Source organism: Lissotriton vulgaris, chromosome 2_1, assembly GCF_964263255.1.
Source record: "Lissotriton vulgaris chromosome 2_1, aLisVul1.2, whole genome shotgun sequence".
NCBI classification, from domain to species: Eukaryota; Metazoa; Chordata; class Amphibia; order Caudata; family Salamandridae; genus Lissotriton; species Lissotriton vulgaris.
This window is the reverse complement of record NC_141687.1, coordinates 751,222,961-751,249,762: the sequence shown is the minus strand read 5'-3', so window position 1 is coordinate 751,249,762 and position 26,802 is coordinate 751,222,961. Positions and strand designations below refer to the sequence as shown.

The window sequence follows — 26,802 nt, the reverse complement described above, 5'->3', positions numbered from 1 at the left end:
GGGACCCGATGTAGCACTCAGCCGTTCCAGTCACGGCAGGTAAGGCAAGGCTCCCATTGAGCGCTCGGCGCTCCTCTCCCTTTACGCGCCTCCGGGCGCTCTGCTCTCGTCACTTTTGCGCCACAGCCGCCGGGGCACCTGGGGATTGAAGTCCCAGCCCTCACGGCGACTGTGGTACTGGCGCTGGACTGCGGGACCCGCTGCTGTAGATTGCCGTTTCCCTCACGGCGTGGACACTAGCGCTGGAGTGCGGGACCCGATGTAGCACTCAGCCGTTACCCTCACGGCAGGTAAGGCAAGGCTCCCATTGAGCGCTCGGCGCTCCTCTCCCTTTACGCGCCTCCGGGCGCTCTGCTCTCGTCACTTTTGCGCCACAGCCGCCGGGGCACCTGGGGATTGAAGTCCCAGCCCTCACGGCGACTGTGGTACTGGCGCTGGACTGCGGGACCCGCTGCTGTAGATTGCCGTTTCCCTCACGGCGTGGACACTAGCGCTGGAGTGCGGGACCCGATGTAGCACTCAGCCGTTCCCCTCACGGCAGGTAAGGCAAGGCTCCCATTGAGCGATCGGCGCTCCTCTCCCTTTACGCGCCTCCGGGCGCTCTGCTCTCGTCACTTTTGCGCCACAGCCACCGGGGCACCTGGGGATGGAAGTCCCAGCACTCACGGCGACTGTGGTACTGGCGCTGGACTGCGGGACCCGCTGCTGTAGATTGCCGTTTCCCTCACGGCGTGGACACTAGCGCTGGAGTGCGGGACCCGATGTAGCACTCAACCGTTCCCCTCTTTGGGTTATTTACTAACTTTTTACGTGTGACCCACTACCGAAACTGCTTCTGGTCAGTTCTTCCACTTCAACTGGTCCAGGCTCGAATCTGTCTGAATTGACAAAAGCCAGAATAAGCCTGGTGTCAGGTTCCTTTGTGTGTCAATTAGGTAAAGCCATATGCATTATAAGTGAAACAGGATAAAGTCTCCCCCCAGCCATCCTGCCAGGATGGCTTATCCTGCCCATTCCTAAGCCACCTTTGTCTTACTGTCTGGAAGCTATACGCAAACCCCAACAGTAGAACCATTCACAATCATGTTACCTAGGACACTGATATAAATGCACAGTTTTAAATTGTGGCATTTTCAGAATTGTGACTTCAGATCCGACTGCACCTTAAAGAGAATTTTAAATTTCAATTCATATGAGTGGAACTGCCTACCTCTGTCTGCTCCTAATGTGAAGTTAGCACTTATTAAATGTAATAAGGTAACCCAGTGTTAGTCAAGGGGAGATATAGGCCTTAGAACAGTGAAAACCAACTTTAGGAGTTTTGCTCTTCCAGGACATATAAAACTTAAGCACACATGTCCTACTTTTTAAATACCATTCACCCTGCCATATGAGCATTTAGGGCCTTCCTTAGAGATGCCTTACAAGTATTGAAAATGACAGGTCAGCTCTGGCAAAAAGTTTACTTTGGCAGGTCAAAATGGAAGTTTAGAAATGCACTACAGATTTCCTCCCTTCTGGATGGCTGGTCCCCAAAATTCCTGTCTTGGTGGGGCAGAGTGGAAACTCTGAAAATGATGATTATGCCCCTCATTAACTATCTGATAAGCATGCTACCTATGCTACTCTCCGATGATTTCCTCAACAAGACATATAAACTTTTTAATACTTTTTTGTGGCAGGGAAAGAAACCGAGAATCGCCTTGCGGAAACTCCAGCTCCTAAAAGACAGAGGGGGGATTGGGCTACCAAATTTCAGATGCTATCAGACGGCCTACCTTTGTAAGCAAGGGGGGAATTGGTTCCCAGCACATCAGGACTACCCTCCTATTTGGGTCCAAGTCAAGAAGTCTAATATTAATAACCTTCTGCTCTCCGCTATTATGTCCATGGATGTCACAGTATTTCCTCACTCCAAGTATATCTTTCTTAACACTAAACGGGCGCCCCTTAGCCTAGAGAGACATTGCAAAGTCAAAACCAAATTCTCCAGGTCCACCTTAACCTCGTTCTGGTTTAACCCGGCCTTTAAGGATGAAGGAAAGTACCTCTATTGGCAGTAGTGGTCTAAGAAAGGACTGAACTTACTGAAGGATATTTACGATGGATCTTCTCCTCAAGCTTTTGCCTCCTTACAGACACGGTTCGATCTCCAACCACTTGATTTCTATAGGTTCCTACATCTCAAAGCCCTTATCTCTGCCAGAGCCATCTTACCACACGCACCTACACTATACAGTAAATTACTTCAGCTCATGTCATTAGGCCACATGATATAAAAAATGTATAAATTTCTCTCACCCATGCCTCAAAAAGCTCACAGGAAGTGCGAACTAGACTGGGAAAATTAAGCCAAAGCCTCTACTATCCAGTTCGATTGGGACAGGATTCACCTTACTCCTTTCTCCAGCAAAATATCCCCGATACTCTCCCAGACTCGTTTGGGACACTATCCCCTGACTCACACCCCGTATTTGTCTATTATTTGCTTATTAATGGACTGTATGGCTTGCCCTGTATCCGCTACTACGAGCCAAATTTGTGGTAATCCGCAACGTTGCTGTTGTAATCTTTCCCTTTTCTTTTATTCTACCTCCTTTCTTCATCATAAGCTTTGTCTCTTCCTTATCTTACCTTCTTGCTTTTCTCATTCCTCTCCTTCCTTCTATCACCTTATATTACATTTGTGCATTAGGATTAATGTTTTGTATATGGAAAATCTGTTCATTGTATATCTAACGTGTTTTTCTGCTAAACCATGACTTACTATATTTCATGTTATTTTTTCCCCGTGATATGTACCTCAGACAGGTTATCATTTTTATACACTCTTTGTATTCATCCTTGTATTATTCTCTGTCTGTTCCTCGTTTATTTTTGTATGAATGAATGATATTTATTGTTGGTTACATAAAGCCAAAAATACAAAAGTCATCACATTACGAAAGTTAAAATCAAGAGAATTTCAAACAAATCAAGTTGTATAGTTACTCCAAGAATGCCAAGATGCCAAGGAAAGGGTTCATGAGCCGGCTAAAGACTCTTTAGTCCGACCAGTAGAAGACATCAGCATTGCCCGTGCTTGGAAGATACATTTCCCAAAGGTGGCCATGTGCATTACCGTGGACAGGGAATAAAGGTGAAAGATCCCATCCTTTGCAGAGCGTAACCCAGAAAATCTAAGTAGCGGCCTAAGATAGAGACTACGGAGCAACCGCAGGGCTGGGCAACAGAAGAGAAGATGTGCCAATGACTCCCGTTTATAGCTGCAGAGCCTGCGTTCATGTGCACCTGGGCTGGCCTTGCCACACGGGTACAATTCTTTAAGGGGCAAAGGATGTAATCTGTAAGCCAAGATTTTGTGAAGGGCTGCAATTCCCACTGCCTGCGTCAGATGCTGTTTAGGAGTATGCAGGATGTGCGGGAAACACAGGGTCTCATGCAGGTCTTTTCTTCTCCTCAGGGATTCCAGGTCCAATTCCCGTGACCGTGCACGCACTTGTTTTTTAATCACGTTTTTGATGGCAGAGTATGTAACATATTCAGGGTTCCAGGAGTCCGTGGCGAGATTGAGATGGGCCTTGGCCACTTCAAGGGCGGCCGACCAAGGATTCCCTGGCTCTCTGAAAATGCATTTCAGGACTGCCTTCAGTGTGTTCTCCTGAGCCGCCGTTGTTAGAAAGTAATATTTGCTTAAGGCGGCCAGTTCTTCCAGATTTTGCTGGTTGAGTGAGAACTCCAAGCGAATGAGGATGTTTCTAGTGCAGCTTGGGAGATGGAAAAGTCTCTTGTATGCCCTGCAATGAATTTTTTCTAATTCATGGCTCAGTTTACCCGGGAGTGCCTGGAGGGCGTAGTTGAGTGCCGGCATGAGCTTAGCTTTAAGTACTCTATTGATGGCCGTGGTAGACGGACTGTATAAGGAGGCTTGCAGCTTGCAGATGGCATAGGTGATGGATTTACCTTTGGCCTGGATTGACTTAAGATGAGCACTTGGGAGCCCTGATTCCTGAAAACAGATGCCCAAATAGATGTAACGCTGTGTAGTTTCCAGCACAAGATTGCCTAGCCTCCATTTTAAAGATTTTTTCCTTGGGTAATGCCCGAATATAATTACCTTTGATTTTGTTCGATTAGCTACAAGCCTGTTTTTGTCGTTGTATACGGCAAGTGCCGTCAACACCTTTTGCAGCCCCATTCTCGTATGGTCCAATAGGACCAGGTCATCAGCATATTGCATAAAGTGTATTTTTCGCCCGCCAATCTTTGGGGTGGCTAGGGCAGCGCCAGTCAAGGCCCTCTCCATGTCCGCAGTGTATAGGTTGAATAGTAATGGGGCTAGCACACACCCTTGTTTTAGGCCTCTATCTGTGTTGATCTTAGCAGAAGCGTGGTCCCTTGAGAGTTTGATGCGCACCCAAGTTTTTTGATACAGGGACTGTATCGCTCTTAGCAGCCCCGGGTTAATGTTCCATTGGGCCAGCTTGTGCCACAGAATCGCCCGGTCAACCCCATCAAACGCCGCCGAGTAATCAATGAAGCAGGCGAAGAGGGGGAGACTTTTGCCTGACCGTGCGCGATGCGCCAGGTAAGAGAGAGCGATGATGTTATCAACTGTCGCTGACCCAGGTCTGAATCCGGTTTGGCAGAATGGAAGAATGCCAGTTGCGCTTGACCAGTCTTCGAGGTCCCTCAAGATGGCGCTAGCATAAGCTTTACCCTCAATATCCAACAAGGCAATCATGCGGTAATTGGCGGGATCTGATTTTGGGCCTTTTTTATGAATAGGCTGCAAAAGCGAGCTTCTCCACGAATCTGGGACATCCCCCAGAAGCCAACATTCAGAGTACAGAGGAGTCAAGTTTTTTGTCCAAAAGTCAATGTTTGCCTTGAATAGATGCCCAGGAAGCCGATTAGGGCCCGGTGCGGCGTTTTGTCGAATGTTTTTTAAGATTTTGGAGACCAACGATTTTCCCGGTGGGGGCGTCATCTGGATGGTAGGATCAAGGTGGTCTCCAATAGGTGTGACATTTTGCATGTTTGCGGGACCATCGGTAGTGTATAATGCTTTGACATGGGCGACCCAAATGGAAGCTTCAAGAGCATTTTCTCTGTGATTTGGGCCTCGTCCCATGTTGCATGTATAGTTCCAAAACTCCTGTGATTTTCCCGGGCTCAGCAGATCAAATATGATTAACCATTGTGCTTCACAATGGGCACGTTTTGGAGCCCATACCTTTTTAGCATGACTTTTTTTAGCTTCTTGTAATTGATTCTTGTTTTGTATTGAACCGCTTTTATGGAACCGTTTGCGTACCTTGTTTAGTATTTTGGCACTTGCTTTGATTTCTATGTTAAAACCATAGTTAGGGGAGGGACGCCTATGCGACACACTAGTCTGATTCCCACGAAGAATCACCGCCAGGGACTCTGATGTGGCATTCCAGCTGTCTATTGCGCCATTTTTCTGACCACTCCACGGCCAGCCTGTCCACTGGTTTGCCCAGCTATTAAATCTATTAATGGTGGTTTGTTCCCATTTGATCCTTCTGGGTAGCTTTATTAATTCTTCTCCATCAGCCACTCCGATGTATTCAAGCTTGTGGTGTTGTTCCACAATGAGGTTCAGAATGACAGTTAATGCAGCATGATCGCTATCATCTCGCGGATGGACAGAAAATTTTGACATCAAGTGTTGGAGTTTGCCGCTTAATATTATGTAATCGACCGTGGTTTGGTTATTGTATGTGGGGCCGACCGTCTGCCCCGGTCTGATCTTTGTAGAGACTGAGTGGGCCGTCGCCAGGTTATAAGATTTTAATAGATCATTTAGGGCATCAGTTGCCCCTGCCTGGTGGCTGCGTGTAGTTGAAACCCCTATATTATGAATGTTAAAGTCACCAAGAATGATACATTCAAGGCCCGCGAATTGGAGCAATAAACACTCAATATGGTGTATCAACATAGCCGAGTTAGATGAAGGCCCATGCGGGTTGTGGTAAAGATTTATTAACAATATACAGAAATTACTGTTTGCCAGACAACAACCTTTCAGGATGCCTGCCTGGAGGAAGTCCGGTAGGTTAGCGATTTCTGCAAATTCCAATTTTAAGGCATGTTTAATGTAAACACATATCCCTCCCGAGGGTCTACCGAAGATGTTGAGCTTTTTTGCCGGTTTTCCATACTCAGCGTATCCTCTCAGGGAGAGAGGGTGGATTTGCCAAGTCTCTTGTATACAAATTATATCGGCTTCCTCCATAAATGACAGCGCATTTTGTTTAAGAAGCAACCGCCTAAGGCCGGCAACATTCCAAGACATGACTTTCAGATTCACCGGAGACCATTCCTTCTCTGTGGGTTTCAGGTCTAAGTTTTTCGTGCGTCGTGGAAAATAACCCCAGGCATTAAGGCACGATCCATTAGGTCTTGGAGTTTAAAGCAAGCGAGAGCCAGGACCAGTCTTTGTTCACAGGACCCAGTGTTGCGCATTTGCGTGTCCCCTGGATTAGGTCCCTGGTGATCTTAATTGGCGTTCTGGTGGGGTGACCAGAATTTGTAACCCCTTTGAGCCCCTGAAATGTAGGCGCCAAATCTGGGGCATCCTTGTGGGGCGCGTACAGGCGGGGAAGCTCTCCAGCTGACTGGGCCATGTTTCCCATCAAAGGGTGTGCAGAGTGTGTTTTTAAGATCCAGGGATATTTTTGTGAACACTTCGGTTTTATCCTTATGCCCCAGCTTTCCAGTAGCATGTGCTGGTTTTTTAAAGCCTCAGCCATGGCCGAACTCATGAAGGTTACCTCTGTAGTTTCATTTATCTCTTCCGCGTCAGGCGGTAGGAAGGAGATGGTTTCGATGTCTGCAGTTTTTATTCCCTCCAGCCCTGGGATGTTTGCACAAAGGATCAGGAGGTTGCTACGATTGAGGATGTCCCACCTCCCCTGCGAGACATATTCTGGGTATAGTAATATTTCCCGATCCTGCATTTGTGAGTGATTTAAGTTGCCAGCTGAGTCCGTGGCCTGAGTGCCAGATTCTATTGGCTGTGGGAGGCCCAATGAAGGGGCATCTATATGCCGTATTCCCCCCATGACTTGATCAGAGGCCGTCGTGTTTGGGAAGCTGGGGGACCCGTTGTTAAACCAAGTGTTTTCAATGCCCTTAGTATCCGAAACAGCCCGTGACACTTGAGGCGCACCTTGCGTCAGCATTAATGGAATAGCAGCTAACGGATGACCATGATCAGTAATGCGAAAGTGGTTCGCATCAATAGCGTTTGTATTTTGTAGATCATTTACTGGGTTTGTGGTCAGTATTAATGGGGCTGGTCGATGCGCCACCGAAGAGACAGCCAAACCTTGATTTGTTATTGGGTTGGGCAAATGTGGGACTTCCTGCTTTGGAAGCAAACATTCTTTTATTAAGGGGGGAGCTTCTGGCTCAATCGTTTCCGCTGGCTCTGTGTGACCTTGCGTCTGGCGGCCGGGCTGCAGCCATTCCCGTATAGATTTATTTTTAATCTCCTTGTTCAGTTTTTTTAATTTTTTCTTATTTTTCCTCGAAAGATTCTTTTGAGGGTCTGAGCAGGGCGAAGTAGGAGCCTGCTGCCGTTCAAAGTTTTGGTGTGTAGTTGAAACAGCATCTCTGGTGTTTACGTTATTCGTTGGTATGGGCCCGACCCCAGTAGATTGTTTTTCATTATATGTTGCTGTGCCATCTGGTAAAGAGATTTTTAAGCTTTCTTTTATAGAAGGATCAGACGCTGATGCCTTTGTGTTTGAGTCCTTGTTCCTGCTAGCGTCGATTTTAAGATCTTCAATTAAGGTAGACATAATATACGGAAGTTTTTCCAGGTTTTTTAAAATTGGACCGCAACTGCAAGGCTCAGACATGAGATATGAGCTCTCCTGAGCTCTACGAATCAGGGAGTTCAAGTGATCCAGTTTAGCATCAACCCCTGAAATTAGGTTTGCCACTGTTTGTAAAATATCAATCTGGGCATCAAGCTTGTCGGCATGCATCATTGCTGCTCCAGTCATGGAAATGAGGGTCTCATTTATCAGTGTTAGATGGTCTACAAAAACTGGAGGGGAGACCTCCCTTCCACGTGTCGGAGGTGAACGCTGAGACGTTTTATCTTGATTTGGCGGGCTCCAGCTCAACAAAATTGGGGATTGGGACTGCCCGGCCGGTGGTGCAATGGTTGCTCCTCCTTCATCAAGGACCTTACGGCTCCCGGGATCATCTAGTATATGCTCTCTGTTTGCTGATGCACTGCAACGGGGTTCGTTGCCAACATTCACCTCCCGAGGCTCATATGATGACGTATTGAGTTGAAGGTTTTTTAATGTTTGTTGGGATGGAGATGTTGGTCTGTCATACTCGAGGCTCAATACTGCATTGTCAGCTGACACTAGCTTGTGGAAGTCTGCTCCCTGGAGAGTGATTATTGTTGGTGATAGGGGAGGCCCTGGTGCCTGCCCCGCGGTGGATCTCGGGCTCTGTACGGCAGCTTTGGTAGTTGATGAGCAGCTCAGAGGCCTGAAAGGTGCTACCGAGCCTGTTGCCGAAGGTAACAAGAAAGATCTTATGTCTCTGCTCCCTGAGAGCCCAATGGCGGCTGTGAAGGCACCAGGGCGGGAGTTCAAATTAGCTGAGGAATGGCTCTTCCCCTCTTCCCCTATTTGCGGTGGTACAGAACTCGGTGACACTGACAAAGTTGGGGGGACCACAAATGAGCCTGGGAGTGTTGGTGTAGCTCCGGTGACTCCAGATGAATCCGCAAGGGCCCCCTCCAAAAGCACAGACCCGGGGTGGAGCTCCCCCATTCCTGGGGGGTAGAAGAGTTTAGCCTTCCGTCTTCGGGCCGATCTGTGAGGGCGAGGTTTTGCCTGTGTCTGTGCCTGTAATAAGGAAGAGTTTCTGGTCCTCATTATTTCTCCTGTAATTTCTTGCTAGGTGTGTATTTTTCTACTGCTTGAGTTGGATACTGCGGGGTAGTAGGGCGGTGAGGGAGCGAGCTATCGTGCTCCACTAGAAGGATCTCGAAGGTGGGCCAGTGCGCTGCCCTCCCTCTGCTCGTAATCCTCACACGCTCCAATTCCCCTATAGTTCAAGGCTGATTTCAATAGGGTGAGACCCGGATGTATGAACTGAGCAGTATCGGTGGTGGCGTTGTTATTGCAGCGCTCAAAGCAAGACACAGCGCTCAAGCCTACCAACCGCACTCTGGCTCTGACGTTTAGATGTCGTTTAATGTTGTTGATGGTTTTCGTGAGGGGCCAGGCACTGCTAGCAGGCGTAGTTATCACAGCGCTTGATGCAGCGCTCACACCTGCCAGCCGCCGTGGTCACCACGCTAGCACCTTGGACCAGTCCTGTGCCTGTTTTCTTCTTTCTTTTGTTATGTAGGAGGTTTTCACAGGGTTTTACCGGGTTTGCAGGATTTTTGCGGAGTTTTGCAGGGGGTTTATTCTGAGAAATGTGCGCCCCCTGGTGCCCCCAAGTCCTGAATCCGTGCCTAAAGCACCTCGCCCTTGCCTCGCCCCTCACCTGCGTTTCGATGCAGTTCAGCACGGCTCAATCCAACGGAGTTCTTAGCCCTCTCACAGGCCTTTCGCAGACCGGGTGCCGCAGCCGCGGCTGTGGAATGGCGTTCTGGCGTTCTGGCGTCCTCTGGCGTCCTCGCCTGAATTGTCCTCGCCAGATCACAGTAAGCACTCCTGGCTGGGGTTTTTCCACACTGAAATCTTTTTCAGGAAGGGCAGTGGTAGTTGCCAAAGGATTCTCAGGATGTGCTGTTTCAGGTGCTTGCTGGTTGTTTTCCGCACTGAGATCTTTTTCGGGAAGGGCTGTGGTAGTTGTCAAAAGATCCTCAGGCTTTTCTGTTTCAGGCGCTGCCTCCTGCTGTCGAGCGAAGCTGCAGGCTCGGTCTCCGCACTCTCTTGAGGGGAAAACTGGTACAGCACCGCCGGCCTCCCGAGCTGCAGACTCTTGGGAGCTCCTTCCGCGTCTTCACAGCTCCGCGGCCCCCGGCGCGGCACCAGCGTGACCGCCTGCCAGACCCCCTAACTCGGAGGGTGATGCGGGGTACTTTTGCAGGATACTTTCGCGGTGCTCGGAGTCTGTCGAGTCAGCCCCGGTTCTGTCCCGGGAGGGTTTTTCGGCTTTCTGGCGCCCGTTACAGCAACCGTCGCTGCTGCTCTCCCCTTCTCCTGCTGCTGTGCCTGCTTCCTCTCACCGCAAAACCCGGACTGGAACTGCAGTATTTTTGTACTCTTTGTACTCTTCAATAAAAAACGACTTGAAATTAAAAAAAATGCACTACAGGCTGCAGTTGCAGGCATGAGACATATTTTAAATGGGTACTTTAGTAGGTGGCAAAATGAGTGCTGCACCCTACTAGTAGCATTTAATTTACAAGCCATCGGTACAGGTAACCATTTACTAGGAACATACAAGTAAATTATATGTGCCAATTAGGTGTACGCCCATTTTACCATTTAGGGGGAGAACACAAGCAGTTTAGCCCTGGTTAGGGGGGGACAAGTGCACAGAGTCTTAATACAAAGAGAGACAAGTTCAGCAAAATCAGGCCATGAAGGCATAATGTTTGGGGAAGACCAAGGATGTCATATCTAACACATTACATCTCTCTTATATTTTAATCCATTCTGGATATCATCATTACTTAACATTGTAAATGTTTTCATCCAACCCCAGCCCCATTTTCGATCATGTTTCTTAGGACAACCTCTCATTTCATTAATCGGTTTCCAGAATCCTGCTGCAGTCTAGACCCGCTCATTATTTAGCTATTTCAGGGGCCCCGGCCACCTTTCAGCTTTATGCAATGACCAATCCTAGACCCAAAAATGCTGCTTGATATTTATTACCTTCTGTCTCATCTATAGCACACTAGGGAAGTAGTGGCTGCGTCATCAGACTGTCATCCTGTAAGGAAGAGATAGTAACGGAGGTAAAAACAGCAGAGGTAGTAGAGATGGCTGATCTGTCACTAAAGACACAAATAACTTGCGGCTTCTCTGCTCCCAATCCTACACCCTATATTACTTGCTACATGTTTACCTCTCTTACTTATTGCCATTTTAACCATTGAGTTCTCTCTTCTTTTTAAGCAGTTCTTGGATTACTGGAGTCCTGAAAACCATGTCAACCCCCTCTCCCTCTTTCACAAGTGAGATAAGTGTTCACTGCATATGAGCACAAGAATCTCACATGTTCTGTTTTCTGTTTTGTAAGAGAATAGAATAGCATCCCCATAGCACCTGTTTTCTGGGGCTATGATGCAGGTTAATTTTGATTACATCACAGCACTAATAACTCCTCCCATTGCTACCTGCCATGCATCTTTAGGTACACCTCTGAGCAATAGTCCCAGCTGCAGTCTCAAAGTGCTCTAAGGTGGTAAATTGTGTTAATGTAATGTTGTTATGTATTACCATGTTGTAAGGTTGGTTAAATATGCTCATGCAAAGTGTTCACGGAATGCTTTGCGTGTAAGTGTTCTACATTCTCTTTGGAATGTGAGGGTTGTATGTGGGTGCCAGGTGCTTTCTAGGGCTGTTATGAGAGACATCAATCAAGTAACTCTGCTTTCTGTCGTGAAGTTATTTGGCGCGTCACCTCTAGATAAATGCATCATAATAGAATCCTTCTACCTACTCAAAGTGCATTAGAGCCCTTGAAATCATTTCAGGGCATCCCTTGTTAATCTCGCAAGAAGTCTGTTCGCTTGCCTTCCTTAGTGGGGAAATGCCAACAAACAAAGAATAAAGGTGGGGAAAAGAAGCAGGGCTCTTCCTGCTAAAGGCAGACTTGCCCACCTCAACATCCAAATGTGTGGGTCACCTTATTGAAGTGCCTGGTTTGTGAATCAGAGGCCAGTATGAAATCACATAAATTTGAGAAGGCAAAAGTACTGCCCTGGGCCACAGTCACCAAGGAACTCTAGAACCAAAAAAGAAACAAAAACAAATCTCTACAGATTGTTAAAACACTCAAAACATCTCTTAACTGGAGGAAAATCCTGTAATGATGAAAGTTCCTCACCATCCATGTTACTAAATCATAAGGTTTTAGCTTCAATATGCATACCTGTTTCTAGAGAGAGGGTAGCAAGGAAATTATTTATTTTATTTTTATTTTATTTAGGAAGTTTTCTGTAGCGCTGTCAAAACGCGGAGGTAACAGAACGCTTTACAGTAAGAGAATGACATAAAATCAGCAGAGACATGACATATGAAAGGTATTAACAGTCAATGAGTGTCATAGTGAGCGGAACATAATTGTACTGCAGAACTTCTTTAGTTACAGGTTTCAGCGTAGTCGCATAGTTCAGGGGTTGCTTTCTGGCTCGAGTTATCCACAACCAAGGGAGCGGATAAGGAACAAGGATTTGAGTTGGCTTTTGAATTCCACAAAAGACGGTATAGTTCTGATATGCGGGGGGATGGAGTTCTAGATTTTGGGGGTGTTTCCGTGAAAGAGCAGTCCGCTGTTCTTTTCTTTCTGGTTTTAGGTAGGATGAGCAGGAAGGAGTTAGAACTTCTCAGATTCCTGGATTCCTGGCTTGGCCTGCTTTTTTGAGTTTTTTTGCCAAGTATTCGGGTTTGCCGGTATGGAGGGCTTTGTGGGTTAGGCAGGCCATTCTGAAGTTACTTCGCATTTCTACTGGAAGCCATTTGAGTTCTTTGAGTGCTGGGGAGATGTGATCAGATTTTTTGATGCTGGTGATCATTCTGGCTGCCCCATGTAATGTTGTTTTGATCGGTGCCAAGTTCGATTTAGGAATACCTGTTAGGATTGCATTCCCATAGTCCATTCTTGACAGTAACAGAGATTGAGTGGCCAGTTTGAGATCCTTGTAAGGAATGTAGGGTTTGATTTTGTTCAGAAGTCTCAGGTTAAAGAATGCACTTTTGGCCGAGTTCTTGATGTGTTTTATCATGTTTAGTTTGGAGTCTATGGTGATGCCAAGAGATTTAACAGAGTCCGCTAGAGTAAAATTCCCTTTGAGCGCATCGATTGCTTTTAGCCATTCGGTGATTTGCGGGTTGTCTTCCTTGTTCGAGATGAGGAGTGTCTCGGTTTTGTCTGCATTTAGTTTCAAGTGATTGTTTGTCAGCCATTCTTGAACATCTTTCAGGACATCATTTAGTCTATGGATGTCACAGATAGATTTGTGTATTGTCCGCGTAGAGGTGGAAGCAGATGTTGGCTTTCCTGAGTAGCTTGGATAGTGGTTCCATATAGATGTTAAAATGCGGAGGAGAGAGCACCGATCCTTGGGGGACGCCCTTGTTGGGTTTCGGATGTGACGTCCTTAATTTTTATATTTGCATTCGATTGTGTATAAATGAGGAGAACCATTTGAGAACTACCTCGCCGAGGCCAGCACTTTCTTGAAGAGCCTTGATGAGGAGTTTATGGTCCACCGTATCAAATGCTGCAGAGAGGTCAAGGAGAATGAGGAGGCAGCAGTTGTCTGAATCAAGAGATCCGTGGATATCATCTATGCTGTTCAGCATCGCTGTTTCTGTGCTGCAGCCTTGTCTAAAGCCAGACTGGAGGGGGTCTAGGAGATTGATGTTGTCCAGATGCTGAGTCAGTTGCAGAAGTACGCAGCGTTCAAGTGTTTTAGAGAGCAAAGGGAGGTTAGATATTGGTCTGAAATTGGTCATGTCTGTTGAGTCAAGACCGGGTTTTTTCAGCAGGGGGTGACTTGCCCCATTTTTAGGCAGTCAGGGACCACTCCAATTTTTAAGGAGCTGTTTATGATTTTGCCCCATATTGTTGCAAAATCGTGCTTCGTTTTCTTGATTAGTAAGGGAGGAATGGGGTCTGAGATATGTGCTGATGGTTTGGAGGACGAGATCAGCGAGATTATCTCTGCTTCTGGAATGGGGCGAAAGCTGAGCCAGGGGGTGATCGAAGAGCCGGGAGAGAGGGCCTGAGGTACAGCTGTGCTGATCTTCTTGGGGTGTGATTTGTTGATGTCAAGTGATAGTTCAATTCTTGTGATCTTATCGTTGAAGAAGTGGGCGAAATTGTCGCATAGTTCTTTGGACGCCTGCACAGATGAGGACAGTGGCTTGGAGGTTTGCTGTCTGATGATGCTGTAAAGCTCCTTCAGTCTGTTTTTGGCTTTGTCCAGTGCCTCGCGGAAAAAGCTGGATTTCTTGTTTTTGATGTGGTTGTTGTGTTTCCTGTGGGCTGATTTCAGTTGGTCGCGAAGGATGGCGTTTGGGTTGTTTCTCCACTTTCTTTCTTTGGCTCTTAGGATTCTCCTTTCTGCGTTGAGGTCAGCGTTGAACCATGTTCTGGATGGAATAGCTCTGCTTCTTTTGAGCTTTAGTGGCGTTAGTTTGTCGAGTATGGACACTAGCTCAGAATTATAGCAGTCGGTGAGATCATTGGTGGAAAGGTGCGCTTTGTTGACCGGTAGAAGAGAGCTTAACTGACCTTCCAGGATATCCAGGGGTACTTGGGAGAGGTTTCTCATCCATTTGGGGGGGTCTTGAGGAGGTTTATGAGAGATAATGGGGTGATTGATATGAAATAAGATCATGTGGTGGTCTGACCAGTCGACGGGAAGGATGTGGTTGACCGTGATAGATTTCTTTTGAGAAATTATGGCATCCAATGTGGCTCCTTTGTAATGAGTCTCCTCAGTGCAGTGTTGTTTAAGGTTGTTATCATAGAGGAGGCTGGATAGCGATTGGATTAGAGGATTGTGTGTCTTGTTCCATCACCAAGAATTAGGTTATTGGAGTCGTTGAGTGCACCTTGTGCTATCAGGTCAGATAGTTGTTCTCCAAAAGCGTTGTTTCTGCCAGGGGGGTGATAGAGCAGGTTACACAGTAAAGAATCCTTATCTTTGGTCTTGATGATGGCAGATAAGCATTCAAATGAATCATAATCGAAGGAGGTGGTTTCAGAAATGTACAAGCTTGTGGATGATAGCCACCCCTCCTCCACGTTGCTCTAACCTGTCTTTGGTAATGAGGGAGAAGCCAGGTGGTACCAGCAAATCTAGGCAGGGAGGAGATATCTTATTAAGCCAGGTCTCCGTGAGGAACGCGATGTCAATATCATGAGTGAGGATAGCTTCAGCTAGTTCCATTTCGTGAAGTGAGGCCGATCTGCAGTTGATTAGTAAGCAATTGGAGAATTGCTCCTGATTACTGGCAGATTTATCTTTAGTCTCCCTAGGTATGGCGGTGAGGATCGGGTGTCTCTGTGGTTTGGTGCTGGGAAGGTCTTTCCGGTGACCTGTGATTACTTGGATTTTGGATTTGGGAGAATCTAAGGTGGGAGTGTCGTATGCAGCGGCTAGTAGGGCTGCTTCACTGTCTGACATTGGTGCTTCTGTTCTGAAAGGCCTTGAGGTCAGGTGTTTTGTGTCTGATAGAGTGTCTGATGGAGTATATGATAGAGTATGAGTCTTGGTCCTAGGAAAGGGGACTCCGGTTTTTGCGGTCTGCTGTGGACAGAATCCCAAGACCTTGTAGGGGGGCCGTGAAGCTGGGTACTAGGGGTTTCTGTGGGCCTAGGGGTGCTGTTAGCGTTGACGATGTGGGCAGTCAGCGGAGGGCATTTAGAGGGTCTGCGGGCTATACCTAGGTTAGAGAGGATTTCCATTAAGCCCTGGGAGATTGCGTCAATCTGGTTTTCCAGAGCCGCAAGGCGTCGTGACATGGAATTGAGGCAGGGGTTGGGGGCATCTAGGGTAACGCCAAGCGTGTTGTGGTTCAGGTTGAGGGGTTGAGGGATCAGGGGAGAGGACGGAGGAAGGGGAGGGGAGGGGACAGGGGAAGGCTTTGAGTGACTGAGAGCTGGGATGAGGCTCGTAGGGAGGGGGGTTCCTGAAGGCGAGGTAGTATTTTCTGTAGGGGGCTGTGGGAGGTGGTAGCTGGGGGATGTGTGGCGGTTGGAAGGAGGGATTGAGGGTGGGGTTAGAGTTTCCTGTTGTGGCTGGTTGGCAGTAAGTGTGCGTTGTGATGCGGCGGTGCGAAGAGGAGCGTAGCGGGCATTATAGTTCCACACATAAAGGTAGGTTTATTGCCAAGGACAAGGAGTCTGGCCAAGTAGCAGGGAAGAGCAGAAAAGAGGTTTAAGAATAACATTATTTAAAGTTAGAAGTATAGTGTCACTATCAACCAATCAATCATATACCTTCGAAACTTAAAATGCCCTATTGCGAAAATCTTCCCTCCTGAAATAAACATCATTGGATATATCTCTGGAGCGGTTGGTAGAACAGGTAGAACTGAACTAGTAGGAATCCTTCCATATTTCCTACAAAGACTTTCCTCTTGACTCATACACCCCTCCTACCAAGAATAGGAATTACCAGTGAAAGAGGCTCTTAGCTCATTTAATCAATATAACAAAGTACTCCACCTATAATTTACGATTACGGAAATGTGGCAAGAGAATGACAATTGCACATCATCTTGTTTATTTTTATGCATTTGTGGTAGTATATTTGCTGCATGTAGGGTTTGTGACTGATGTTTGGGGTGCATGGGTGGCTGGTGGATATTGGGGTAGATGTAATGGCAAGGGCTGAAAAAAAGACAGCATTTGTTTAATGAATTCCAAAAGGAAGCTGTCTCTTTAAGCATTTGAACTTTCACTGGATTAGGTCACGGGGTTTAAACACACCCGTTTCTAGGAGGCTATGCGTTTATAAAACAACGCCCTGAAAAGCGCGAGTTATACTGAATGCTGGTTGTGACAAAGGATATGGAGCGTTTAGATGAGACTGCCGGCTTCGGCTTTTAAAGGTGATTTACAAGCTTATCAGTTATCACGTACTTATGGGGTTTGCTTCATTCTAAGTGGGAGGTTTAAGGATGGCTGTATTTCGGGTTGTTCATGTCAGTGCGTGGAAGGTTTTGGACAATTATTGGCTTGCATGTGTTTTATTATTTCGAGTGTTAGCAATGGATTATCGGGTGGAGGGACAGAATTAACATTTGGCATTTAGTTTACGATTGTCAGCAAGGATTATCATAAGGCCATATGAAGGGGTGTTTAGTTTCACTCACTTTTTTATTTCGATTTTTCTTTGTAAATATGATATTGTGCTTTGCATACTACCAGTTTTGTTAAGATGGTTGAGACGTCTGTTTCATTATCATTGCAGTGACCCCTGAGGAAGGGCCCCTGTGGCCTGGAATGCATTGGGTGTTTAGAAATAAACATCTTTGATGAGCCAACTTGTTGTGCATGATTCATTCAAACATGTTGCTGTTGAAGGTCCAGAGGGCATGCAGGAAACATTTGAAAAAGTTTACTAATGAATCATGCTGCAATTACGCTTTTTTCGTCGTGATGCTGGAAGTTCGGATTAATTTTGGATGAAGGTTAAGATTACAGTTTGGTTCACCTTGAATAGGAAGAAAAATAAAATCAGAGTTTAAAAAGCGGTTTATGAATTGGAAATATTGCTGTTTTTGCAGTGCGACAGGCAGGAACGCAAGCACGTTCCTTTTTGGCAATTCTTCTACAGAACAGTGATCATTGGGACAGATCAATGTCTGTTCGCATGCAGTAATTTTGCTGTTTACATCAAGTTTATCCTAATTAACATGAAAGGGAAGGAGTGCATCCTTTCATCTTCACTCTTGATATTCAGAAAGTTGGCATTTCTTTGTCCCAATTATTTGGTCTTGAGGCCTGTATCCTGGGTCACATGGCTAGGTGTAGCTTGCAGTCGGTCTTTGTGTATCACTCCCAGACAGCAGGGTAAAGCGGTAATAGGTACTGGCAAGACGGGGGCCATCCCTGATTTGATGAGGGGGCAGAGCTCTCATCTACCACACTTTCGCATCACAAAGGCTCTGCCTCAGCACCCTCACAATGGGTTTGATACTAGTTGTTTTTGCCCCCAGATAGGGCGGAGGCCAGATCATGGTGGAAGAAAATTCCAAACACCTATCGGGTGGAAACCTCCAGAACCATCTCCTACTTCAAAGGTGGCACAAAGTATAAATATTGGACCCTTAGACCCAACTCGTCAGGGCACATTTGGATCCATGGAAGATTCAGAAGGACTGCTGTGCTGCTCTGCTGCAAGAAGGGTGGCTTCTCTGCTGCCCTGCTGCCTGAATATGAAGGAATGGACCTGTATTTTTAGACCCAAAACCACCAGAGTGACTCCAACAGCTAGCTGGCTGGCCTCGTGATCAGAGTCTCAGAGACAGGAAAGGCCCAACCACTTTGAACCTAGCACTGGGATTCTGCCTGCTGCGAGTCTTGCCCCTGAAGTGGTTACACCCCAGTCCTGAGCCCTTGGAAGTAGTCCTAAAGATACTCTGCCATCCCAGCTGTTATCTCTTGGGCAGAACTGATGCAGTGCGACAGATCTCCTTGCAGCTTCTCATCAGTACCGCTGCAGCACGATGCATCCCTGACACAAGACCAGCATCATAGCCCACAGCTCATCAGAATCATTGCTGCCTGATGCATCTCTGCTGCAGGATTTCGTATCTCAAGTCTCCGTCAATAGCATCTTCAGCGACTATGGGGAACATCGCATTGCTAGCCACTGCACAATGCATTCTAAATTTGGGATCTAGCAATGCTCTGCAACCAGAATCTAGGTAACTGGGCCCCTGTATTCAGCCTCTGCTCCATTGCGGTCGGCCTGAATTTGTGACTTTGCTTCGGACTGGCGCAACCATATAACCACCTTTAGTGCTTTGTGCTTTTAGGCACTCTTTTCACTTAAATCTTTAAATTTTGCCTAGCTATGATTCTACAGTTTAGAATTTAGTTGGTTTGGTCTCAAATGATTTATTCATTTTACTCTAATTTTCTAAATTGGTGTGGTATTTTTCTTGTGTTGTATTTTTACTTTATTACAGTTTGGAGTGCGGCATAAATACTTTACACACTGCTTCTAAGTTAAGCCTGACTGCTTTGTCTAAGCCACCAGAAGGTTAAACACAGGTTCATTTGGGGTTTGCTTGTGACTTCACCTGATAGGCATTGTGGTTGCTGCTTGAAGATTTCACCCACTTGAACCAGTAATTCAAATTTCTCCATTCTCCATTCCATCTTTCAGGCTTTTAATGCCCATCTTTTTATTGTAGGGTCCATCATGTGAGACATTTTTTACCACAATACATGCTTTTCTATACTCTAGACCCTTATTTGGCGTTTGACTTAATCTGCTTTCCCTTATTTGTGTTCAATATATAATGAAGTTAATCAGTTGATTTTATGTATTATATATGATTGTACATTTTTTTGTCTTTCTTGGATATGTGATGTTGTTGTATTGTGTTTTATGTATTAACATGTTTAACAAATTATTTAAAATATATTTTGATATTGACTAAATAAAAAATTATTCGAAAATTTAAATATAGTGTCTTGATAAATCTTCATGTTTTTGTATTTGTATTAATGCACATTAATACATGTATCAATTTTGTTGTGTTCTTTTTGCCTGAACTTTAGAATTTGTCAATATTATATAACTTGTGTTTAGCATTTTTTTCTTCCACATCATCCCTATCATGAATGCTTAGTGCTTTAACCTGCCTTTGCAACCGATTAGATTAACACTCCTCTCAAACCGTATCATTCTACAACCCCCTTCCCTAGCCTCCAGGACCTTCTTTTGCCTGAAAATGTTTGTGCATAACATCAGGTTTTCAAATGTTCCAAACCATATTTCCTTTTTTTTCTTCTCTTTTCTTCCAGCCCAAATTTCTAAAGGCCTTATTACGACTATGGCGGTCTATGGGACTGCTGTAGTTGTGGTGGCAGTCCGACCACAGCCTCAATGCGGGACTGGCCTGCGGGACTGCGGTTCAAGGATCCTGTGACGGTCTAGTAGTGGTTCAAGGCCAAAATATGCTGGTGGTGCCACAACGGCACCACCGAGCATGTTTTGAGTTACCTCACCACCCCCCTTTTCATGTCGGTTACATCCCTATAAATAGGGTGGAGATGAGTCAAGAAACCGGGCCCTACAGGGCTCCCTTGTGCCTCTGTGCATGGGGCTGTCTATAGCGGAGCACATGTAGTGCCCCCCTGTATTTTTGCATCCCCAGTTCCGGCATAACAAGGGATGCATTACTTCCCGTGCAGGAAAGTGCTCTGATGGTCCTGCAATGGTGCTGTTTAAGGCTCACAATGATCCTTTAACAGCACTGCCAGGGGACCACCACTCCGCCAAACCTCCAGACCATAAAATGCCTTGAAATGTGGCGGGCAGCTGGCGGTGAGCGTCTGTGGTTCTAGAGCAGAGCGGTGGCATGCCACCAGCTCCAGGACCGCCAAAACTCGTAATAGGGCCCTAAAGCTTTAACCGAACTTTCAGACGGATGAAATAGACAAAATCTTTAAGATTGTTCAGCTCATTGTATTTCATTCCATTTCTAACTGTGACTCCTTCTGCTTCTGTAGACAATCTATCATACCACAGTTGATTGATTTGCTTTTGGGTTCAGTTGCTTTGAAGAGAATAATTAATTAGGGCTAAAATATCTTCAGAAGAAACAATTCCGCACAAACATTAAGGCCCTGATTACAACTGGCCTGAAACAATTCAACCCGTGGGAAAAACCTTTTTTTCACATGTGTCGGAATTACAAATTATGGTAAAATTTGAGTTCATATTCCCGCCACCATCTGTTGAATATCTGATTGTATCTGCCGGAATTTTACAGGGCAAAAGGTCAGTAGGCACCAAAATCTGCATGTTATTCTCCAAAAAGTCAGACTAGTCCCTATTGATCACACCAGATAAATTCTGAACCTAGGGGGCTGGGGAAATTGTCATATTTTATTATGTACAATAAATAAACACTATCCCTGTAGGGCACTCTTATGCAGGACCTAGTTGTTATATTGTTCTTTGACTTCATTGAAGGTTAGTGTAGTGCTACATTAGGTTATGTGATATACTGTAAACAAATGTTCCCAATTAAAAAATATTAACATCTGTGTTGCTGTTTCATTTAGGAAGAATTATCATTGATGGCATAGACATTGCTAAACTTCCATTGCAGACACTGAGATCCCGACTCTCCATAATTCTGCAAGATCCAGTATTATTCAGTGGAACAATTCGGCAAGTATAGATGGAATGTTATGATTCTTACTGTGCATGCAAATATTGCCTCATCATAAATTTGTGCTGGGGGATATGATGATCTTAAATAAATTACAGTTTCTCATAAAAAGATATCTGTATCCCAAATCAATTTCTGTACTTGATACCAAATAAAATTGTTTCGTGCATAGTGTTAAAAAGGGTATAAAAGGGTTATGGAAGGAGGGTAAAATACTTCTCGCACCTATGCACATGTATTGTCTTTCGTAGCTCAAGGTTCAAGAGAGTGTGCCTCGCATCCCGGTTATGCACAGTGTTGTCATCCATGATGTCAGTTCAGTTGTCATGAGTAATGTATCAGCGATATCACAGAACATGTCATGAGTGTTACAATATGTGAGGTGATAAGCAGTACTTGTCAAGGGCGCAAGTTATAGTTACTTGAAATAATGATGATTGTTGAATTTCAGTCGTTTTTTTTTGTTTAAAATGTTACATTTACACTGACAATTTCACCGAACTATAACATCACTTTGCCCTTTGTTTTTTTCATTGAATTTCTTTAATGCAAAGTAAGATAATATTATCATACCTAACCATAATGTCACTTTAACCTTTGTTTTTCCAGTGAATTTCTAGGGATTATGCAAAGTAATACTTTATTACCATATTTGAGGCCAGCCCCCGCTGCACATGACCTTTGACTATCTGCAGAGTGGGATTGGCTGCAGGGCCAGGCCTTTGGCTAGGCCCTGCACCCAAACCCCATTGGGCACACTAGGCACGCATTGGCCATGCCCACAGTGCCTTCAATTCTCCCCGGAAGGCTGCCAAGCCCACTGCCATGCATGGCCTTCGCCATTTTGCAGCAACCCATCGCAGACACTCCGACCCCACTCTCTCCTTTAAAGAAATGTTCTGAGCCTGTGAGACTTGCGGGATGCAGCATGGTTGTGGTGCTCCCAAAGGAATTCGAGTGGAGCTCAGGGCGCCACACTGGCTCTTGCAGGCCACCCACAGGATTGCTGAAATACCTTATCATATATATCTATATATTTTATATTTGTTTATCTTGTCTCAGGGGGGCCTCAGGTACTCCCTCCCCCACAAGGTACAGATGGGCAGTGTACTACTACTCTGCCCCTTTCTCCTTAACTTGATATTAAAAAAAATAGGACACATTTGATGTAATTTTGCTGTGCCTTTTTCGCAGTATCGCTGTCAAATATCCCTGTGGAAAATTTCATAGGGAAATTGTGTTTTTGGACCCTCTTTTTTCTCGGTCGTCGATTGAGGGATCACCCGGCAACTTTCCAGGAAGGAGTTGATGTGGATGAATGTATTTTTTGGAAATTTTTTGTGAAGATTTTGTGAAATAGCGCCAAAGTTTTCAGCAAACCCAAAAAGTTAAATATTTAGGTGTGTGTGTGTGTGTGTATATATGTATGTATATATATATATATATATATATATATATATATATATATATATATATATATATATATATATATATATATATATGTATTACATTTTATATATATGTGTGTGTGTGTGTTTATTTGTGTTTGTGCGTATGTGTGTGTGTTTGTATATATTACTTACTTACTGGCAGTCGTCAATAGGTAGATATAGGTAGGACCCAGTTTCCATAAGAAAATAGTTTATTGACTTGCCTATATCATTTGATGAATCTACATTGAAAGTTTTGAAGTGATCAATCAAGAGCGGGCCGAGAAAAAGAGGAGGGTCCCAAAATGCTTTTTCCCTCTGTTAATTCCCATAGGGTTTTTGAACACAACTACAGCCGGAGTTGCCGGATGGAATTACACCAAATTTGGCAGAACACTAGCTCTTGGTCCAGAAAGCATGATTTGGTGTAAATGTGTTCGGTAGTTTTAGACATATTGAACAAAACCCCAATTTGTATATCTAGGGAGTAGATCCTCCATGAATCTATCAGTGGTTGCTCTGCACCTACAGGCGCCACATCAGGACCCTGACTGTCTTGCAGCAACCCGATAAAAAAGTTGAGGCCGCCATTTAATCATCAGTAAATGGTCACCTGGGCTGAAAAAAAAGCATGTAAAACTGATGACTGGGTTAGGTAGAGGTGCCCGGACCCTGTGGGTGTGTTATAAATGAGGTAAAAGCATGTTTAATTGGCAGTAAAAAGCCATAAAATGTTTTTTTAGTCACTGGCGAGATTCATGGAGCCATAGTGGGGCTCAGCGCATCCCCGCATAAAGAGAACCTCTCTGTGAAATTACATGGGTGTCCCACTGAGCGTCAAAGAGGATTCACAGATTCACAGACAAAAACAACCAAATTGGGCTTCCTCGCAGGAAGCATGGAAAGGGTTAAAGAAAACCTGACTATTTAGAAGTGGTATAAGAAAAAAGTAAGATGAAAGGAATGCTGTGATTTGTTAACTAGAGTAACATAAATAAGAATACACGGTGAAGATTAGCCACTTTACCTGCTGTATTACTGGGAGAGGAGGTGGTGTGCAGGAGTTCTGGCTCCACATTTGGAATGAAAACAGATGTGATCAGAGATAGAAATAAAACTGGAAGAACAGCAAAGAGTGTTTACAGGTATGTTTATTAGGTTGTAGTATATCAAAGTATATTTATATATGACATTGTGGGTGTATGTAAGCTGAAAGAAAATGTGGGCCATCTGGAGACTATAGTAGAAGGGAAAATAGAATGGAGCTTAGATGATAACATTGACTAAAAATAAAGAGAGCAAGAAAGAGAAATTGGTATACGGAAAGTATGGCAATTTTATTCGGACAGTATGAATACATTTGTTTGAAATTAGATTTGGGTGTTTGCTTATAGTGTGTAATTCTATAGTTTATAATTTGCACACACTCATACAGTCAGCTAGGCACTTACATATCTGGTTACACTACCACAAATCTAATTATGCACCCACCACTCATAAAGGCATACAGTGGCTGCAACACTCAGTCCTATAACCATAAAATCACTGACAGACCCATTTACTCATCTCTATGTACAAGTTTGGGTACTAGTTCGCCCTAAGAGCCTAGGAAGAGACGCACGGAATGCAATATGCACCACAAGAAGAATTTGAAGTAAGTATGGGTGAATTTTGCGGATTCGCGGTCTGCGAATTCGCGCGAAATGGCAATAAAATCTGTGATTTTGCGGATTTTCCCACGAACTCATCGATTTTTTTCTATTTGTGACACGTGTGTCTGTAACCTTTCCACGGCGCCGAAAAGCGCCGAGGTTCCTTGAGTGAGTTGTCCATCATAGTGAGAAAAGGGCGGGAAGATGTTGCATACCCTAGTTTGTGTGTGGCGGGGCTTCTATGCGAGTTCACATGCCTCTAATTTATAAAGGGTCAGAGACCGATCACCAGATGATGAAAAAGCAGCCTCCTGCTCACAGGAAGTACAAGGGGATTGCGCTTGAGAAACTCGTGAATGCAGACCTCCATCAAGGATTACATCTAATTGTAGGCGGTAGAGATATGGGGAGGAAGCACAACTGCCTAGCCTCGACCGTGCTCACTAGTTGTTTGGGCGCCGAGGTCCCTCGAGTGAGCTGTCCATCATTGTGAGGAAAGGGCGTGAAGACGTTGCATACACTAGTGTGTGTGTGGCGGGGCTTCAATGCAAGTTCACATGCCTCTTGTTTATAAAGGGTCAGCGACCGATCACCAGATGAGGAGAAAGCAGCCTCCTGTTCACAGGAAGTACAAGGGGATTGCGCTCGGGACACTCGTGGATGCAGACCTCCATCAAGGATTACATCCAATTGTAGGTGGTAGAGATATGGGGAGGAAGCACACCTGCCTGACCTCAACCGTGCTCACTAGTTGTTCAGGCACGAGGCCCCTGAATGAGCCGTCCATCATTGTGAGGAAAGGGCGCAAAGACGTTTCATACACTAGTGTGTGTGTGGCAGGGCTTCTATGCGAGTTCACATGCCTCTTGTTTATGAAGGTTCTGAGACCGATCACCAGATGAGGAGAAAGTAGCCTCCTGTTCACCGGAAGTACAAGGGGATTGCGCTCGAGAAACTCATGGATGCAGACCTCTATCAAGGATTACATCTAATTGTAGGTGGTAGAGATATGGGGAGGAAGCACACCTGCCTAGCCTCGACCGTGCTCACTAGTTGTTTGGGCGCCGACGTCCCTCGAGTGAGCTGTCCATCATTGTGAGGAAAGGGCGCGAAGACGTTGCATACACTAGTGTGTGTGTGGAGGGGCTTCTATGCGAGTTCACATGCCTCTTGTTTATAAAGGGTCAGAGACCGATCACCAGATGAGGAGAAAGCTGCTCCTGTTCACAGGAAGTACTAGCCTAGCCTCAACTGTGCTCACTAGTTGTTTGGGCTGATTATAATGCGTGACTGAATTTGAGCTGCAACTCGGGCACCTGCTTTATTTATATCATTCTGTAAGTGCTTCCTGTTGACGTTTAACTTTTGTGACAGGAGCATCGTGCCAGAATGAATCCTGCCTGCATTATACACGAAGAAGCTGCCAAAAAAAAAAAAAAAACGCCTGCGAGCGAATTGCAAATTTTCAGCAATTTCGCAAGATTTGTGGATCGCGAAATTGCCTAAAATTCGCAGATTTCGCGAGCTGAATGGATTTTACACTCATACTTATTTTGAAGCATCACTCTTGAAAAGGGAGAACCCCGATTGTAGTTGACCTCAGAATGAGGGCCCCAAAGTGTCAAGGAGGGTGAAAAGTGTAGAAATGAGTGGTTAAAGTCTCCTGAGAAGAGAGAAGAACCCCCAGAGGCATACTTCTTTATTGGACATGGTGCAGGAAGTACTGTCTCCTCCCAAATCCAGTACCCTGAGGATCTCGGGGACAGGCAGGCTGAGTGGGACCTGAGGCCACATCTAGGTCATCTGGGTCCAGATGAGAGAAACTGTGAGGTTAAGAGAACCTTGGCGGAGAAATGAGTCTTGCTGGCTGCAGTGTTAAGTAGGTGCACTGGAAGGTCAAATAGCTGTTAAAGTCTAGCTTATAAGGTGTGGACACCACTACTATGTTCAGTGCAGAATAAAGAGTTCATATATTCAGAGCATTGGTGCCTGACTTTAAGGAGGGCTTTGATATAGACAGATTATTGCTGGCTTAAGAAGTAGCTGTAATGGTACAGAGGATCTCTTAGGAGGATTGTAAATGTGACTTTGAAGTAAAATTTGTTGTGATGGTACAGAAAACTTGCTGTCTCTAGAGAAGGGGAAGAGGTTCTGGTATCCCACTATAATAGGGATCCTTGTCAGTAAGTATGAAATAACCCAAGAGGAGTGTAGGTTTAAATTCAATGTGACAGTATAAAAACTAGATTCAACATAACTGATTAAAAATTGACTTGACTTGATTAAAAATAAAAACGTAATACACTTAGTATTAAAAATAAATACCACACATTAACTAAAAAAACTAAACATTAGAGGGACATATTATTTTAGAAATGGAATGTGAAAAACCCTTAAAATTCACTGAAATATACAAAGGTTGCAGGTATGTTATAGTTAGGAAATAGAATAAGAAAAACCTTAGAAATTCACTGAAAAACAATGGTTACAGGGACTTTATAGTTAGGAAATAGAATTTAAAAAGACCCTAGAAATTCACTGAAAAAACAAAGTTTACAGGGACGTTAAAGTTAGGCTCAGATTTCCCACATACAAAACCAGTAA

The 26,802-nt window shown here is 45.0% G+C and overlaps 1 protein-coding gene across 1 annotated transcript in view; it reads left to right on the top strand.

Annotated features, from left to right (window-relative positions):
* Window positions 1-26,802, top strand: part of ABCC8 (ATP binding cassette subfamily C member 8) — a 1,237,886-nt gene that overhangs the window by 1,170,736 nt on the left and 40,348 nt on the right. Inside the window, exon 35 of the mRNA XM_086954145.1 lies at window positions 21,007-21,115. Within this exon, the coding sequence (XP_086810271.1) occupies window positions 21,007-21,115 (109 nt within the window). The remainder of the gene's footprint in view (window positions 1-21,006; window positions 21,116-26,802) is intronic.